Source organism: Ambystoma mexicanum, chromosome 9 (genome assembly GCF_040938575.1).
Source record: "Ambystoma mexicanum isolate Mex_15411 chromosome 9, UKY_AmexF1_1, whole genome shotgun sequence".
NCBI classification, from domain to species: Eukaryota; Metazoa; Chordata; class Amphibia; order Caudata; family Ambystomatidae; genus Ambystoma; species Ambystoma mexicanum.
The window spans coordinates 1428409815-1428424110 of NC_090931.1; the positions used below are offsets into that span (position 1 = coordinate 1428409815).

General features: G+C 47.8%; 1 protein-coding gene across 2 annotated transcripts in view; it reads left to right on the forward strand.

Annotated features, from left to right (window-relative positions):
* CATIP (ciliogenesis associated TTC17 interacting protein) overlaps nt 1-14296 on the forward strand; it is a 430282-nt gene that overhangs the window by 15343 nt on the left and 400643 nt on the right. For both annotated transcript variants that reach the window (XM_069616835.1, XM_069616836.1), the window contains exon 2: nt 2474-2563. In XM_069616835.1, coding sequence (XP_069472936.1) covers nt 2474-2563 — 90 coding nt within the window. The remainder of the gene's footprint in view (nt 1-2473; nt 2564-14296) is intronic.

Genomic DNA, 14296 nt, shown 5'->3' on the forward strand with positions numbered 1-14296 from the left:
GCACTGAGTTTATGGTGACAGCTTTTTTACAATGGATCATCAACTGGTTATCTAATTTCTTTGACTGCTGCAGTAGTTAAAGTTCTCTGATTTCATCATTACGCTCTTCTGGCTGGAAATGTATTCCTTGTCTTTTACTTTTGTATGTAGCAAATCGATTGATTACATATCATTTGTTTGTGTATAATTGTGTGAGGTTTATATTAAACCATAGCATACAAAAAAAATAACATTATCTTTTAATGATTCAGAAGCCTTCATAGAAGACTGTCCCTTCATATGAATTGTAGTTCCATACATATGCATTCACAAAGCAGTAAAAGTGAATGCACCCTTTAAACATCAAACAACTTTAGACACCCTATCCAGACTAAGTCTGGGCAAACTTCATTCATTGAAACGTGTAGGGTAGCCCTGTGTAGGGATGCACTGGTGTACATAATTGGTTGCTTTCACATTCGACACTGACAGACTGCGAGTATTCCCAGCCTCTTTTACATCGGCTCCACAGGCCTACCTCCCTTATTGCAATGTCTCTCAGGATTTACTAAAACAACACATACATCCGCTCGAACCTCCCCCCTCACAGCTTGTCGAGCGACTGCCATGATTCTACACAAAGAGGAACTTCCATTCAAGCTCACAGGCTTAAGGATGAAACACACATTCTCAACAACTTCTAACACCTACTGATCACCTTAGAATGAGAAATAACCACTCAGTCCAAGTAGTTATGTCTACAAAGCTTCCTCTCTGCCAGACTCGGGTGGGATCACACACTTACGCACAAACTCTAACCCTACTTTTCTGAGTTGTTTTGAGACAACCCTTCACTTTCTCACTACCTCATGACTGCTTCACTGTGTAACATATTCTTCAATGGGCCTTTTCTGCACCCACAGATGACATCTCCAAAGCAGTCCACTGCCATATAATTTCCTTCAGGTTGACTTCCCATGGTTCTGGGCAACATGCTTGATATTTTTATTTTTGTCTCACCCCCTTCCTCTATCCTATGCCCCAGACTCTAGGTCAATCCTCATGCACTTCTAAGTCCATCATCTCACACAAACTCTCCAAGCATCTGGTGATGTGGCACTTGATACCTTGACTGCCAGCCAATGGACCCACTGACCCAGCCTTGTGTTTAGAGGAAGTGGATCCTCTTCTTAAATAAGTTGTTTCCTTCTTTGTAGGTTCTCTAGGCCTTTCTCTAACGTGGCAGTCATTCAGCTCCTAGGTCTCTCTAGTTTATCAGATCTTTCTCTGTGTTGATGGTTTGGGCTTATGACTATCTGGTAGCCTGTCCACACGGGAATGCTGCACCCTTACGCACACAGACGAAAGTATTATAGACTTAACACAATTGCTTTTCTTCCCACTAACACGTAATCCTAGCATTGTGATGCATTCACGAAACTGTCACAGACAATCCTTGCAAATACCAACAGTATTTCTGTGGGCACGAACATCAGGCAAGTTAAAGACATATGCTGTGTGCCTCCCGGGTTCCTCTGCAAGTAGTTACTTACGCTGGCATGTAGCCACGCGTGGCACCTGTGTCAGCCTCCTCACAGTCCTAGTCCTTCTCAATGTCGAGGGGAAAACATGTTCTCTTGTCGACTGCTAAATACATTCCAGTCTATCAACTTGTCTTCTACAACACACCCGCTGCTGAGCCTCTGCTACACAACTGCTGTGATATGCACACCTTTAAGTCTGTGGGACATGCATGAGTGCCATGAGCAAATTTAAAGTTGTCAATATTGTGTACTCGGCCTCCTGCTGCAGCTTCCGTCCCTCTTGTCCAGTGAGTTGGAAGCCTGCTGAACCTGTACTTTTCAGCATTCCTGTTGGTTTAGACAGTCCAAGAATGGTGTCAGTCCATTGTCTTTAAAGTCTCATCCTTGCGCCTGTTACAATCGTCCAACGTGAGCAGCTTCTTTATGGTCTTGTCTTTCTCAGTCCGACTGTCTTTGTTGAAGCACTTGTTGACAGGTTGCTGTTCCTGGTCCTTCAGCAATATGTTGAAACTCTCATGATGTTAATGGTGGTATGCCTTCCCATAACGATTTTGCTATTTTTTCCATGTGAACTCGGCCTTTCAGCCTCTTTCCACAAGGGCTTTCAGTTGTTATGACTGCTTCCGGGGTCTGCACCCTGCAGCTCTCCAGATGTTTTGGACTCTGACTCCCCTGATCCCTCACCATTGACTCTGCTGGGTAGGGCTGATTGGAGTAGTAGCACAAAACACCTGGAGTGCCAAAGATTGCCGACCCCCATGTGTTGGACAGACTGATTTAGTGGGATGGGTCTCTTGGTCTTCTCATGAAATCAGGAAAACTGATGGAAAATTCTGCCCCCAGGATCAATGAAAGGTTTTGGCTGGATAGACTTTCAAATGGCGTAGTGTGTTTTCTGCTAATTTGACATGATGCATGTGTTGACGCTTACGCTTTTTGTATCTCTTAAGATGAAGTGGAGACCACATCCCCATCGGTGGCTGAACCTGTCATGTCAGCAAGATCAAGCAGGGAGACCATGGAGTTCCCGTCCCCTACGGGTAAGTACTATCCCTTTTCATTCCAAATTTCCCATTCACTTATTTAAATTGTTCAAAAGCGGCCACAACCTCTTGCCTGAGGCATGTTCTTGTTAGATTGAGGGTTACTTATGGAAAAGAGTGTGATGAAATGCACACAAAAATAGTGTTTCAAAAACTGCATTGGTGGAGCACAGATAACAGCAACCGGTACAAACACATCATATGAAGAAGAGAGGAGTCGTTTTTACCTGCAATATAGAGAAGACACTGCTGAGTCTGGAAAAGGTTCTTTTTGCCCTAGTAGATCATGCTTTCTTCTTAAGAAAGTGTGGAATTCAGCTCTAACGACAGTAGAAACCTACGTTCCGTGCTTATCCTTGTTTTCCACACAGGTTAAACCTCTTTAGCCTATCAGCAAGCTTGGAAGGGAGGCTCCAACCACCTGTAAAGGCTTCTTTCCTATCTTTGAGTTGTGATGTGTGCACACTGGTAAAGGCGACATGGACAAGCTGGATAACCTAAGGAGGATGGGAGTACAAGAGTCAGACTTTGCGTCGGATCAATGTACAAGAAAGAGTTGTACCAAGCCTTGTGGAATAACTGTGAGAAAAGGAGACATCACACCTAAGTACATTATAAAAGGGATGTATGTGATTATTTTGTCGACGCAAATTTCGAATCTGAAAATCACGAATTCGAAATGCCTGTCACAAAATAATCACCTACATGACCCCGGGCCGCTGTGACCCCATCCTGCACCCCCTATCCTTAACTTATCTTCTGCTCCATACTTACTTGCTGTTCCTCTGCATGGCTTGTTATCTACGACTTGAGTTCCGCCTCCCTATTGAGGGGCAGAACTTCCACCGCAGGGTCCAATTTAAAAAAAAAAAAAATCTTTTTGTACCTCGCTTACCTTTCTATGGAAGCAGAGAGCACCACCGTAACCCCCTGCCCCCTTATTCAGCATTTTAGTTTTTTGTATTTTTGTTGCTCTGCCGAATTAGGCATTTTCCCCCTGTTCGTTCTTTTCGAGATTTTCTGCAGATACCTTTTTATAAAGCAGCTACAGGACCTTGTCCAGAAGGTCTCAAGAGACTATTTGAAGATATCTTACTGATGAGAACTATGAACTAAGTAGACACATTGCCACAAGAGAAAGCAACGGTTCACCCTCCGGTATTATCTTGTTTATCATTGAACTTGAATAGTGTTAGGGTCAGGTAGAATTAGATTTGGGCGGAGAAAAGATTCATTTCGGACCTCCTGACGAGCACCTTGAGTTATTTATATAGGCAGGGAAACCCCCTTTTAGCAATAGGGAAAGAGAGGGCTTGTTATTATTATTTAAAAAAATGATACTCATAATTTCCTTCAAGTATTTGTCTCCTTTTTACCGACCGGCCACAATTCCCAGGAGCTGTTTTTACTTCCTGCTTATCCAATCTTAATTTCCATCCCTGCGTTATTGCCACTAGCTGTATGAACATCACTGTGTAGGTCTGCTTTGTCCATCTGTTTCTTTCCAATGTTATTTATTAACTGCACAGTTTTACACATGCTGCATCCCTTACTTATTGATTCCACAGTCAGGTTGCATTTTTACCATCGCCCACCCGCCCCAATTAATATATGGTTTACATTTTGGCAACAAAATTTAAGTGTTGCAACCTCTTCATCTTGTCATGTGTATGTCCTTGAATTCCAATAATTTGTATTCAAATCTTAGTCCTGATAAATTAGCAAACGTGCCCAGTACTCCAGATAAGATTTTGAAGTGGCAATATTTTACTCCCTATTTTTTAATGTTTTTATAAGCGAGGTTTTGACTGGAAAAGAAAAATGTTTTTGTAATAATTTCTTTGCAACTATTTATTTGCTCATTTAATAGATGAGGTGAGGAAGGATAGATCAGGGGCAAAGCGTTTGTCTTGGAAGCAAAACAACGCAGCGCAACACAGGTTTGAATCACGATCCCGTTCTTTGAAACCACTCGCTGGCGCGTTATAAAGGAACAATTATTAGAATAATGATATACTAAACACTACATAGAATTAGAGAAGCTAAAGGAGGATCTAATTCCGCTCCCCCTGAATACTGATCTCCAAAAATCTGCCTATGTCGGGGTGGAGTACATTTCAGTCGGCCATGCCCCATACTAATGCACTCTGTGCCAACCAAAAGAACAATGCTATGTTATGCACTTATGAACTTCCTTTGGGAGGTTTCAAATGCAAATGATGCTTTAAGGTTTGAAGAGTTCTGTTCACAGTTGTGGGAGGATCAGCAGAGCCACGAGTTAAGCATGTTTACATTTTGGCCCTGCTAGAACAAATCAGGCAGGTCTCTTCTAGATGGTGATTAGAGTGGCCCAGTCCCGTGGGAGGATCCGGATAAGAGCGTTAGACAAGATCATAGAGAGAAAAGAAGGAGAGATGCTCCCCTCCCCTGTGTGACGAATCAAGGGTATTCGTCCCTTCTCCCGCAGGGGGAATTCGACCTCTTTGATGCTAGAAAAGGGAGCCCGCTCTGCAATACCCTCCCTAGGGGTATGGGCAAGTGGGACCTCACAGGGAGTGACTCCCCCTTAAGGGACTTGGAACTCCCTAGATTGCCCAACATATCAGTATATATGGGACTGCCTTCTCGGAAGAAGAATATAACTTCTTTATATCTTGCTGCAGGCAATGCTGAAGTGAATCTATCAGAAAAAGGAAAAGAGGATGTCTCTTTAAGACAAGACTTGTATCTAACTGAGACGAGTGGGGGACTGAGGAGGAGGGAGTATGGTACACAAGGGAAGCCCCCTGATGTGATCTCCTTGGAGGGGTGGAGCAGAGCCAAGCCAAGGAGCCTGCTACTTCCGAATCGGCGTGGAACGCCACAGTGAGAGGCTGGTGAGAATGGCGAGAACGGCAATTAGGAAACCGCTGCCTGAGAACAGAGAAGTATCCAGGACCTGGGTGGCGTGCCCACGAACACAATGTGGTGGGTGAGACGCCTGCTAATTCGCTATGAAGGGTGCCATCACGAGGATGAGACATACCTGTCTTCTTCACAGTTGGCATCGATCTTCAAACCAGGCTGTCAGGTTTCCATGCTGCCGAAGACTAAGTAGCGCAGGGTACCAACCCAACACCCCTCTGATAAACAGGCAGGTACTTCCAAGGCCACAAGACGGCACTTTCCCAATTTGCGTGGCGTCAGGACAATGCAAGCACTGATAGGGTAGGCCACTGTAGATGTAGAGGTTCAAGCATGCCCAAACCACGGGTACCGTTATAGCAGGCCCATGTACCCAAGGACGGGGGAGGCGAGACCAACCCAAGCACCAGCGATCCTACAGGGGCACCCGCTACCCAGTTCTGGCAGAGCAAGGAGGAAAACCATAAGGGACCAAGGAACAAGTAGACGGAAGCAAGTTGAAAAACTATGCGCAGAGGGAGCGAGGCGCGATTCAGCCAGAACCGCATTGAGACGCAACTGGCAGCGTCTCTGGTAACCGGAAATAGTCCTTTGCATGAAAACGAGGCTTGTAACACAATCGTTCGTCATCGCGGGGTCTGCACATGCGCAGAGCAGAGAGAAACCGGGACTGCGCATGCACGGACCTAGGCGAAACACAAATTGCCCGATAGCTCCATGTGGTACGCTGAACCAACCGGGAAAGGCGCCAAGAGGGGTGGAACCTCCAGGAAGGGATGACCAAGGCTCAGGGAACCCAGCACCGCCCACGGGTGAGTGGCATGACAACCACTCCGAGACCATCACAGCTGGGAGTGCGAGAAGTTCCCTGCGCCCGCGTCCGCTGACCGCTTGTTACGAAGTTTGTTGGTCGTGTAGAGTATAGACAACCCCTCTGTCCCCAAGAAACACCCTGACCGATTTAGTTATATGGTCAGTGTGAATATTAAGGCCACAGGTGGAAGTCCGGAAAACCAGGACGCGGGAACAGCCGGAAGAACCCGTTGAGCGCTGCAAAACAAGATACAGTGGTTAGGCAAAGAAACAGGGCCCCAATGCCTCTATGTGCATAAACCCCCAGACTACCAGAATACCTGTGTGAACTTGGTTTAAGGCGTGGGTCTCCTAGCTTGGACTGGAAGCGTGCTGTAGGGTAGAACAGGCAACCACCTTTTTGTAGGACCGAGGTCCTAGCCAATGAAGTGTCAAAACAAGAGCAATCCGTAGAGCAGGTATGGGTCGGTAACAGGCAAATCCAAAAGTACTTGAGGGGTTGAGCAAGAAGAATCCGTGGAGCAAGCGTGGGTCGGTAACAGGTAGGTCCAAAAGTACTTGAAGGGTTGGGCAAGAGGAATCCGTGGAGCAAGCGTGGGTCGGTAACAGGTAAGTCCAAAAGTACTTGAAGGGTTGGGCAAGAGGAATCCGTGGAGCAAGCCGAGGTCAGTATCAGAGTAAGTCCTTGAAACAACGAAAGAACGTCACGTGATCCAAACTAAACAGCTGTGAAGCAACGCCTTCGGTTCACCGACTCCTTTTATCCTCGCACGTATAGTCACGTGTGATGTAAAACCGAAAGGCATTGCACTGCTGCTAGGTAACCAAAGTCACGTGATCCGTGAAGCGCCGGGAAGCGCCGGTCTCCGCAAAAGATGTGAATTCCTGAAGTGACGGAGCTTCCAGTTGATCTGCCACCGCCGTGAAGGGCGATAAACACCCGCTTCCCCAAACATGCCATGTCGTGCCCTGATGTGTGCAACGTGAGTGGGGGGCAAGATGCACGAGTGTCGGGGAGTGCAGGAATGGGTAGACAAGGAGGGGCGAGCGGGGAGGTGTGTCCGTGGTCTGGGAAGTGGTGTGACAGAATCCCCCCTCAAAGGCCCACGACCCCGTGGGCTAGCAGGATTATCCCTATGAAAGCGGGAAACCAAAAGCGGGGCATGAACATCCCGGGAGGGAATCCAAGAGCGATCCTCAGGACCATAGCCCAGCCAATCCACCAGGTATTGAAGTCGACCCCGATGGAAACGGGACCCAAGGATGGCACTGACTTCATAGACATCCTGCGAATCCACCAAGACAGGAGCGGGCGGGACCAGGACACGGGTAGGAGCCAGGTAAGGTTTCAGGAGAGAAATATGGAAGACCGGGTGAATCCTCCAAGAAAGGGGGACCGAAAGCTTGAGGGCCACGGGGTTTAAAACCCTGGAGATCTTATAAGGGCCCACAAAACGAGGCAACAATTTGCGACAGCCAGGGATCCGCAAATGCCTGGTCGAAAGCCACACCTGATCGCCCACCCGATACTCCGGGGCAGCAGCCCGTTTGCGGTCCGCTTTGGTCTTCATAACTGTCTGGGCCTCACGGAGGTGGACCAAGGTCTGAGCATGGACACCGGCCAGATCACGAACACAGGCGTTAGCAGCGGGAGTAGTAGAGGGGAAATCAGGAAGTGGAAGGGCACGTGGGTGTTGCCCGTATAAAGCATAAAAGGGGGAGAAACCTGTGGTCGAATGACGGGAGTTATTATATGCAAACTCAGCAATATATAGCAGATTAGCCCAGGAGTCCTGGTACTGGAGGGACAAACACCGCAAATATTGCTCTAGAGCCTGATTAACCCGTTCTGTCTGCCCGTCACTTTCGGGGTGATAAGCTGAAGAGAAGCGAGCATCAATCCCCAGGAGTCCGGTGAGAGCGCGCCAGAAACAGGACGTGAATTGAGACCCACGGTCTGATATGATGACCTGTGGTAGACCAAAGAGACAGAAGACAGATCTGAAGAATAAGCGAGCCAGAGCTGGAGCAGAGGGTATACCAGTACAGGGGAGAAAGCGGGCCATTTTAGTGTATGAATCAACAATAACCCATATGGTGTCGTAGCCCTGTTTGCGTGGAAGGTCAATGATGAGATCCATCGAAACGGTGTGCCAAGGTCTGGGAGGTACGGGAAGGGTCAAGAGCAGCCCTAAAGGCCGTCCTTTGCGTGTTTTACATTGGGCACATATGGAACAAGTGTTGACATAAAGGTCGACATCTTTTCTCATGGAAGGCCACCAGCACCAGCGTTGCAATAGATCCAAGGTACGCTGTTGCCCGGGATGGCCGTTTACAGCAGCATCGTGTGACCATGCCAACGCCTGGTTACGGACGTCACACGTGGGAAGGAACAGTTTGTCGTGGATAAAAGGCAACCCCTCGTGAAGAGCAATGTCCCATTCGTTGAGTGCCTGCGGATTTTGGGAAACCCAACGCCTGATGTCAATAAGCATGGTGGGGGATGGAGTACAAGTACAGATGACATGGCCCTTTCCTAGCAGTGTGTCGGGATACACGGACAAAGACTCCCCTCCGGGAGAACGGGACAGGGCATCAGCTTTACCATGAATGCGACCTGGTCTGTGTTTGACCACAAAATCAAATGCGGCAAAAAACAAATGCCAACGCACCTGTCTGCTGTTAGCACATTTCAAAGAGGCCAGATCCTGTAGGTTTTTGTGGTCTGTATACACCACTGTCTGATGTTTTGCACCCATGAGATGATGACGCCACGTTTGTAACGCATCCTTGATGGCCAATAATTCTTTCTCGGTTACTGTATAGTGTGATTCAGCCACCGAAAACTTTTGTGAGTGATAGGCCACTGGATGTAGACAACCCGTGGTTGGGCATGGCTGAGACAAAACTGCTCCTAGAGCAAACGAAGAGGCATCTGCCTCCAAAATGTACGGGAGATCTGGATCAGGATGCTGCAAAACAGGGGCGGACACGAACCTGGCCTTGAGTTCCTCAAAAGCCTTCTGATGAGCGGAGGTCCAAACGAAAGGGACAAGAGGGCTGGTCAGGGCGGTCAATGGAGCGACAATAGAAGAAAAGCCGGCGATAAATCGCCGATAGAAGTTTGCGAAGCCGAGAAAAGATTGAAGTTGTTTCAGATTAACGGGAATCGGCCATTCAGTGATGGCATGGACCTTAGATAAATTCATGGACAGGCCTCCAGGGGATATGCGAAAACCCAGAAAATCCACTTCCTTGGAATGAAACAGACATTTTTCAGGTTTGGCAAACAAGGCATTTGCTTTAAGGCGAGAGAGCACTTCCCTAACATGTCCTACATGTTCCTCCAGGGAGGACGAATAGATCAGAATATCGTCCAGGTATACCACTACGAACGTGTCCAGGATGTCTGAGAACACTTTGTTGACAAAACGTTGGAACGTGGCAGGGGCATTACAAAGCCCGAAGGGCATTACAGTGTATTCGAATAACCCCTGTCGGGAGCAAAACGCCGTCTTCCACTCATCCCCGAGCCGCATACGAATCAGATTGTACGCCCCCCTGAGATCCAGCTTGGTAAACACCGATGCTTTAGTCAACCTGTCTAGTAGCGTGGATATGAGCGGAAGAGGGTACCTGTTTTTAATGGTAATGGCGTTTAGCCGTCTGTAGTCCACACATGGACGGAGATCGCCCTCCTTTTTCGGCACAAAGAAAATTGGACTAGCAGCTGGAGAACAAGAAGGACGTATATGACCCAACTCCAGAGCTTTTTGTATGTAATCCTTAAGGGCTTGTTCCTCTGACCGTGACAATGAATAAACCCTACCCCTAGGTATAGGAGCATCTGGGACCAGGTCAATCGGACAATCGTACGGTCTATGAGGGGGAAGACTCTCAGCAGTGGCCTTATCGAATACCATGTGGAAATCGTGATAGGCCGCAGGTATGTTGGCTGTGACGGCCCCCACAGTGTGTGAAGGCACCGGTTCCGGATCATTATCGTTGACATGGATGGCAGCCATGGTACCAAGAATCGTGGCAGGAGTGGGTAAGGAATCAGTGTCGATGAGACAGAAATGTTGACACACATCCGACTCAAACGTGACCTGTCCGTTGCCCCAGTTGATCAATGGGTTATGTTGTCGTAACCATGGTATTCCCAGTATGATGCCGAACAGTGGTGTATTAATTAAATCAAAGGCCAGGGTTTCTCTATGGATGTTTTGAATCACCACTTCCATAGGAGCAGTTTGGAACCTAATTGGACCGGAAGATAGTGAAGTACCGTCAGCAGCATGTACCGGCTCCGGATGTTCTTTCCTAACCAAGGGCAGATTGAGGCGACGGGCTAGGGAAATATCGATGAAACAACCAGTGGCCCCAGAATCAATCACTATATGGACTGTGTGTTTGATCTCCCCAGCAGGTTTTAACAGAGCATGTACCACTATCGGTCTAATAGGGCCAAAGGCAGGTTCGGAGGGGGTTGAAGACAGGCTCGCCGGTGCCCCCTGTATCATGGGCGAGCCTTCGGAAAACCCGATGTTTTATTCTTGGGACGTCGGGGGCATTCCCTTACAAAGTGTCCATGTCGGTCAAATGGCACAGCGAGTAGAGCGCTCGCTTTGACATCCGTGCAGAGCCTGCCAACGCAGGTTCGAATCCCGGCAGGGCCAAGCTCAGCCTTTCATCCTTCCGAGGTCGATAAATGAGCACCACACACCGTGGGTAATAATAAGCAGCGCTCAGATACCTGAGGGTTCGTAGCGCTATATAAAATGCCAAATTATTATTATTATTATTATTATTATTATTTAACCCACAATAGAAACAGGCATTGTCGTTTCTCCGGCGTTCTCGTTCTAATGGAGTTATCGGGCTTCGGATTCCTCCTATTTGCATGGGTTCAACAGGGGGGGTGGATACGGAAGGTCCAGAGTGAATAGAGAAAGATGTTTCGGCCCTTCTCTCGGATCTCCTTGCGTCTACTTGTAAAGCAAGATCCACCAAATCTGAGAACCCTGAGGGAAGGGCAGGAACTACTGAGAGGGCATCTTTCATGGAGTTGCATAGACCACGATAGAATACTATTGCTTTTTTCTCCTCAGGCCAAGAGGTCTCGGCAGCAAGTTGGTTGTACTTAGTGATATATTCTATCAAGGTTTGTTTGCCTTGTGTAAGATCCAAGAGTTCGAGATCTCTAGAATGAGCTTTATGTCGTGTATCAAAGACTTTGCCCATCTCAGATACCAGAAGATCGAAGTCATAGAGAGCAGGATGGTCATTCTCTAACATCGGGTTGGCCCATGTGGCTGCTACCCCAGACAAATGGGATAGAAGAAATGCAGCCTTAGTACAAGAGTCGGGGAACGCTAGGGGTCTGCACAAAAAATGCAACCTACACTGATTAATGAAAGTGCGATACTTCCGAGGATCTCCCTGATAACGTTCGGGGGCAGCAAGAGGAACAGGCGTAGGAAGTAGTATAGGAGTGGGTGCAGGGGCCACGGTTGGGGCTGGTTGGTCTGAGGGGACTGTGTCACCGAATTCCGCATCCGTGGGTAACGGAAAACGTGTGCTTTGTAGGGCATCCAGACAGTGGTGTATTGCTGTCATGTCAGTCCTAAGAGCAGCTACTGCTTGTAACAAGGCGGTCACCGGATCCCCGGCGGAGGGATTCATACTCTGGACGACCAAAAATAGGCTTCACAGTCTGTTACGAAGTTCGTTGGTCGTGTAGAGTATAGACAACCCCTCTGTCCCCAAGAAACACCCTGACCGATTTAGTTATATGGTCAGTGTGAATATTAAGGCCACAGGTGGAAGTCCGGAAAACCAGGACGCGGGAACAGCTGGAAGAACCCGTTGAGCGCTGCAAAACAAGATACAGTGGTTAGGCAAAGAAACAGGGCCCCAATGCCTCTATGTGCATAAACCCCCAGACTACCAGAATACCTGTGTGAACTTGGTTTAAGGCGTGGGTCTCCTAGCTTGGACTGGAAGCGTGCTGTAGGGTAGAACAGGCAACCACCTTTTTGTAGGACCGAGGTCCTAGCCAATGAAGTGTCAAAACAAGAGCAATCCGTAGAGCAGGTATGGGTCGGTAACAGGCAAATCCAAAAGTACTTGAGGGGTTGAGCAAGAAGAATCCGTGGAGCAAGCGTGGGTCGGTAACAGGTAGGTCCAAAAGTACTTGAAGGGTTGGGCAAGAGGAATCCGTGGAGCAAGCGTGGGTCGGTAACAGGTAAGTCCAAAAGTACTTGAAGGGTTGGGCAAGAGGAATCCGTGGAGCAAGCCGAGGTCAGTATCAGAGTAAGTCCTTGAAACAACGAAAGAACGTCACGTGATCCAAACTAAACAGCTGTGAAGCAACGCCTTCGGTTCACCGACTCCTTTTATCCTCGCACGTATAGTCACGTGTGATGTAAAACCGAAAGGCATTGCACTGCTGCTAGGTAACCAAAGTCACGTGATCCGTGAAGCGCCGGGAAGCGCCGGTCTCCGCAAAAGATGTGAATTCCTGAAGTGACGGAGCTTCCAGTTGATCTGCCACCGCCGTGAAGGGCGATACCCGCTTCCCCAAACATGCCATGTCGTGCCCTGATGTGTGCAACGTGAGTGGGGGGCAAGATGCACGAGTGTCGGGGAGTGCGGGAATGGGTAGACAAGGAGGGGCGAGCGGGGAGGTGTGTCCGTGGTCTGGGAAGTGGTGTGACACCGCTTCAACCTGAGGGGAAGCTGAGAACAAGACCCCACCGAGAATCAAGAATGGGAAAATCAACAAAAGAGAAGAATAACCAAGCCACTACTGAGCCAGCAACATTACCCAATGCAGATGAAGGTACTGGGAAAAGCGGGAGGCTGCTGGGGCAAGAGCACATGAAGAGTACAACTCATCTCAGTCATAAAGACGAGATACAAGGAAAAAAGTTGTTTGCTTGCCAATAAGTCTTACAAAGCAAGTAGCAAATAACCCTGTGAGAAGAATAAAGAGGGACTGGAGACAATAACCCTGGGAAGAAGGATAAAGGTCTTATTAACAAAGCAAAGTCAAGCACAGCTTCTGAGGAATATGATCTAAAACTATCAAGAGAACCAGATGATAGAAAAAAAGAGTATTAAAGAGATAACCCAGGAGTGGGGAAATCAAAAAGGGGCCATGCAAAATAGCCATGGATGAATTGATTGTAAAATGGTCACAAGAGAAGACAAGCTTGTGAGAGATGATCTCAGAACAAGCTGTAAGCAGCATAACCTTAAAGAGAGCACCAAGCCCAGAAGTGTTTTACAAGATCTTATGGTGGAGATATCCAGAGCTTAACAAAGAAGATTGTATTTAGAAACTCAATTATAACAGATAGTTTCTGATAGTCTGTGGATAGAAATGTCTATGAGAAGCCCAGGAGCAGAATTGTCTGAATTTAAGCTGGTTAAACAAGTGGTAGGTCAGGTAGAGTTAGATTTGGGCCAAGGAAATGTTTACTCTGGGGCTTCCTGATGACAGACGACCACCCTTAGTTTCTTTAGATACGCAGGGTGATCCCTTTAGTAGTAGGGAAAGTGTCAGTGTATGAGGTAGTTCCTTCCCCCTGAGACTCCTCACCTGGATCTTCAGTGGGGTTTGATGTCCTCTGTCTCCTTCTTTCCTTCGTGGGATTCTCTCCTTCGTCACTCGATTTGACAGTCCTTCTTCCCTTCTTGCGTTCGAAGAGGTAGGGACGGTCTCCCCCCGAGGCCACTTTGCCCGCCTATGGATCTGGCAGTCAGGTGAACCCAAGGGAGCCCGTCCCTTCAAACAGGGAAAAAGCCAGATATGGCAGAAAAAACCCTGTGTAATAGTAGATGGTATTGGCCGATCCAATGTGAAGATTGGAGAGGCTGGTATGGTCGTGTTTCAAAAGAGAAATAGAAAATTCGAATGAAAAACTGATAGAAGTCTCTGATCCTCCTGGATAAGGGTTCGCTCCAAGTTATGCTCTGTATGAGAATGGGGATCGGCAGCACCCTTGG